General features: G+C 31.1%; 1 protein-coding gene across 1 annotated transcript; it reads left to right on the top strand.

The window, feature by feature from the left end:
- The first annotated feature begins 1270 nt into the window (after window positions 1–1270).
- LOC111919307 (probable aquaporin PIP2-8) lies at window positions 1271–4745 on the top strand. The gene is made up of 4 exons (XM_023914910.3): window positions 1271–1617; window positions 2260–2555; window positions 3393–3533; window positions 4464–4745. The coding sequence occupies exons 1-4, from the start codon at window positions 1335–1337 to the stop codon at window positions 4581–4583; spliced, it is 840 nt and encodes a 279-aa protein (XP_023770678.2). The 5' UTR covers window positions 1271–1334; the 3' UTR covers window positions 4584–4745.
- The last annotated feature ends 321 nt before the right edge of the window (window positions 4746–5066 follow it).

The following is a 5066-nucleotide window of genomic DNA, read 5'->3' as shown; positions in this document are numbered from 1 at the left end:
CATACTCATCAATGATTTCTTAAGGTTTTTCTCACGACATCTTACGTAAGATAGCCATATGGTGGTGAGATAGGTTAAGGTGGTCCTGCTATATGTTGTAAGCCAAGATACTTGGTGCGAGCCGACTGTAAGGTGTAGGCACGGAGGCTCGAGAAGAGCGGTTGTGTTAAGGCGGCATGCCGAAAAACCCTGGGTATTTCAGTCTGATGACTGATTAAACCTGTTGCATCTTGGCATTCCAGTCCGATGACTGATTGGGCCAAGGCATTCCAATCTGATGAGTGTGAGCTTGTTATGCATGATAATACATTTGTTGTATTGAGTATTTTGAGGAAAACTCACTAAACTTTGTGCTTAGTTGTTTATGTTTTCAGGTTCTATCATTGATCGTGGGAAGACGAATGCATGATTGTACACACTCATCAACAGTATTGAGGATTTATTGTTTCTTATATTACTCTGATTTTCGATAAATGTATTTTGAATAAACGTTTTTTCTTAATAATGGTTTTATAATTAAAGACTTTTGCTTATTTAAAAAGAAAAAAAATTGTTGTGAAAATGAGACTTACATATAAACATCAACAACCCCACACATTTCATCAATGATTGTCTCGCGTAAGATGTTATGAGAAAACCTAAAGAAATCATTCATAAGTACTGAATGAGTACAAAAACAAAAATGACTTATTTTGAAACATAAAAATATTAAGGACTAAATATGTACAAAAACATTAAGGACTAAATGTGTACAAAATGAGAAATATATTACCCTATTAAGTCATTTTTCCCGGCTAACCTAGAGTAACCGGTCATAAGAACTAAACGTGTACAGTTTAACAAATTGAAGGGGTAAATATAGACGGAAAAAAAAACTCAGTGACCAAATGTATAAAAATCGAAAAATATGTTACCCTTTTACATTATTATCCCTTTTATCAATAATGTCATTTTCCCTAAAATATTCCAAAATTCTACATTAATATATCTAAACTGATTTAGAAAATTTGGTACACGTTTTGTTTTTAAATGTAAATTGCATAGCGCATATGCTGAATAAACATTGAAATTAAACAATTAATTTCGTATTTTTCTTTATAAAAAATGAAGCAAAACACAACAAATGTATCGTAACGTTAGCATATATCGCTATATTCAAAAATTTTAAAATTGTAGAAAACTCACTTCTATTTTCGATAAATTCCATCTTTTACCCCCACCTTTTTCCCACTCCACTCTTATAAAGACAACTCACCATCTTTCCATTACACTCAACAACTTCCAAAACCAGATAACTCCAGAGAGAGAAACACGTAATTTCTAGAGAAAGAAACATGTCGAAAGAAGTGAGCGAAGTCGGAGAAACGGCGAGGAAAGACTATGTCGACCCACCGCCGGCACCCATCATTGACATGGCGGAGCTGAAGCTGTGGTCATTTTACAGAGCTCTCATCGCTGAGTTCGTCGCCACCCTCCTCTTCCTCTACATCACCATCGCCACCGTCATCGGCTACAAAAACCAAACCGACCCATGCGGCGGCGTTGGCCTCCTCGGCATCGCTTGGGCCTTCGGCGGCATGATCTTCATCCTTGTTTACTGCACCGCCGGTATCTCAGGTATAGCTGTTTTAAGTTTTAACGTAAGAAGTTCATTATCTTTTACTAACATGCTGTTCAAATTTACCCTTCATGTATTTATTTTGCTATTTTATAAAGTTCTTCATAGCCATATTTTTTCATAATAACAATACATTCAAAAATTTTACCAGAAAAAGCAAATTATTAACATTTTTCACATATTTGACCAAAAGTAGCAAAACATATACTAGTAATAGCAATTATTAAAATTTGCATACCCTAATAACAAAATAATTTTATTTTCCAAATGCTTACCAAGAATAAGAATACATAACACATAATAACAACTTATTTACCTTTTATGTCAAAAGTAATTGCAATTTTTCACTCCTAATAACACACTTGTACTATGTAACAAACTATAATGTGTGTATTGACATGCAAATGTAAACAATTTGGCTATTATGGATAAAATGTAAAGGGTTAAGGCCATAGATGGTAACTAATTATTTTTCTTTACAAATCATATTTTTTTCGAAAAATATAATCTTTGGTAAACAACAATGTTTTATAAAAAAATATGTTTTAGTTCATATTTATAACATCAATCCAAAATTAAGTAAACTAGGCTGATATTTCATGTTTAGTTGTTTAATACTAATGAGTTTGTATTTTAAACAGGTGGACACATAAACCCTGCGGTTACATTTGGGTTATTTTTGGCTCGAAAGGTGTCGTTAATAAGGGCTATAGCTTACATGGTGGCTCAGTGTTTGGGTGCGATTTGTGGAGTGGGTTTAGTGAAAGCGTTCATGAAATCGCCATTTAACTCACTGGGTGGTGGAGCCAACTCGGTGGCACCAGGGTACAACAAGGGTACTGCACTCGGTGCAGAGATTATTGGTACATTTGTACTTGTGTACACTGTTTTCTCTGCTACTGATCCCAAAAGAAGTGCACGTGACTCTCACGTTCCTGTATGTGCTACCTGTACCTTTGTCTTTACTTGTTGTACATTCTTTGTTGGTCAACAAAGTTTCAAAAATTACTTACTTACCACAACGTTACAAAAGTAATTGTTGATACAATAAATGAGACTAGATTTTTCTAGAAAATTCATTTTGTTTCATTTTTTGAAATGCATTGTATAAAATAGATGACCATATTATGTAAAAAAAATTGGTTTAACAAGTGGAGGAATATTTTCTAATTTAGTAGGACTTATGATTTTTTTAAACCTATGCATAAATCTTTAAATTCTATAAAAATCACTATAGTTTGAAATTTGTTCGATTTAATTAGCCAATGATTTTTTTTTTAAAATTTATTTAACAAAAAAAAAAACTTTAACCAAGAAGGTATTCTTCTGATTGTTTTTTGCAATTTATTACCTGGAAACTTGTAATTAGTTAAACCATAAGAAATCGAATGATTAAAAATACTAAACTATGATGGTTTTAAATTTTTAATGGAATTTATTCTAAATAAAGCAACAAGACCAAGCCTCGAAAGATCTCATTTGGATGTCATCAGTTTGCTTTCTACAAAAGGTTTATTCTAAATAATTTAAAATGTCTAATGATTTATTTAGTAAATAAATAAATAATTAGACATTTTAAATTATTTACAAAAACAAAGTACATTAAATAAAAAAAAATCATTTGATAGATGTCGAAAGTCTGCCTCGTATGAAAATTTATTCTGAATAATATAAAAGGTCTAATTATGTGTTTATTCTAAATAAATCATAAGACCTTTTAAATTATTTACGAAAATATAATATGTTTAATAAAAAAAATCATTTAAAATTGTAGGTATTGGCTCCATTGCCAATTGGATTTGCTGTGTTCATGGTTCATTTAGCCACTATCCCTATTACTGGAACTGGGATCAACCCTGCTAGGAGTTTTGGTGCTGCTGTGATCTACAACAATGAGAAAGTTTGGGATGATCATGTAAGATTCCTTTGTGCTTTGATCACTTGTACACTTGTGCACTAAATGTTGTACATTGATATTCATGATTTTATAATTCAAAATGAAAATTCTACCAATATATGCAAGATATTCTAATAATCAAACTAACTTTTTTACATAATTTAATACAAAAATTGCCTCATTTTTCTATTTTTCTCAAACTTAGCAACAATTTAATATAAAATAGATGCAAGATATTTTATCGATTCATGCAACATATTTAACTAATAATTTTATGCAACAAACTTACCTTTTGTATAATAGTTCTTACTTTTTACCATATTATATAATATTTTACTTGCATTATTTGTGAAAGTATTTATGGAAAAACGGGTAGCCTTCTTTTTCTCAAACTAACCAACATTTTTTTAGCTTGGGCCATTCTTCTTTAGCCCCCATGATGACTTGTCCCATATGCCTAAATGTTGTACAATATGCATTAAAGTTTTGTACATTACTCTGATTTTCGACTTTTTTCTCACCAATGAAAAAGTTTAGGGTGAGATTCCCTCAAAATTCACTCATCCATCCATGCATTCATTCGATGATAACTTGTACCATGTCATTAAATGCTATACCATGTGATCACATGTTTGTACATTGTTTTAAATTTAAACATTTTAGCTAATCAACTTATCACAAACTAGAAAAATTCTTGAGTTGGGTTTTTTGCTTCTAGCTTAATGTGAATAGTTAAGATTCAAGAGTAGCGTACAACTTTTATTGCATTATGTTACAACCTTACAAGTTTAAATCACATAGTAGTTTAACTCACATAGTAGCGTACAAGTACACCATGCTATGATGACTTGTTCCACATGCATTCATGCTATGGTAACTTGTACCATATGCATTAACTGTTGTATATTGCTTCTGAATTTTGTTTTGTGTTTGTTGTGTTGGGTGCAGTGGATATTTTGGGTTGGACCATTTGTAGGAGCAATGGCAGCAGCAGCATATCACCAGTACATTTTGAGGGCTGCAGCCATCAAAGCTTTGGGTTCATTCAGGAGCAACCCTACCAACTAAATTACTTTATATTGTTATTGTGTGTTTTTATTTATTTATTTTTAGTTTTAGATTTAGTTTGTGTTGTTTGATTTGGATTTGGTTTGATGTTTGATCTTTCAAACATGAGAAGTTTTTTTTTTCGTATTTTATTTTGGTATTTATTAGTATGAGTTTGCTTAATTGGATTGGAGGACAATTTAGTCATTTGACCAACAAGTGGTGATTGAACTAGATGTTAAGAGACTTTAATAATAATTTTAAAAAAAATAGAGATTCTAATAATAATTTAAAAAAATGAGAGATTAATTACAACAAATATTGTAAGCTAGTAATATTGTAAGTGAATTTGAACCTTATATCTTTTCTGTGAACTAACTTTTGTAAAATTATTATAACATAAGAATGGTTTTTTGAATCAAGGGTAATTTAGTAATTTAATCGGGAATATGGTTGATGGTAGGGCTATAAAAGACAAACGGTTTCAGTTTTAACTTATTGTTG

This window comes from Lactuca sativa, chromosome 8 (assembly GCF_002870075.4).
Source record: "Lactuca sativa cultivar Salinas chromosome 8, Lsat_Salinas_v11, whole genome shotgun sequence".
NCBI classification, from domain to species: domain Eukaryota; kingdom Viridiplantae; phylum Streptophyta; class Magnoliopsida; order Asterales; family Asteraceae; genus Lactuca; species Lactuca sativa.
This window is presented reverse-complemented; position numbering and strand designations above follow the sequence as displayed.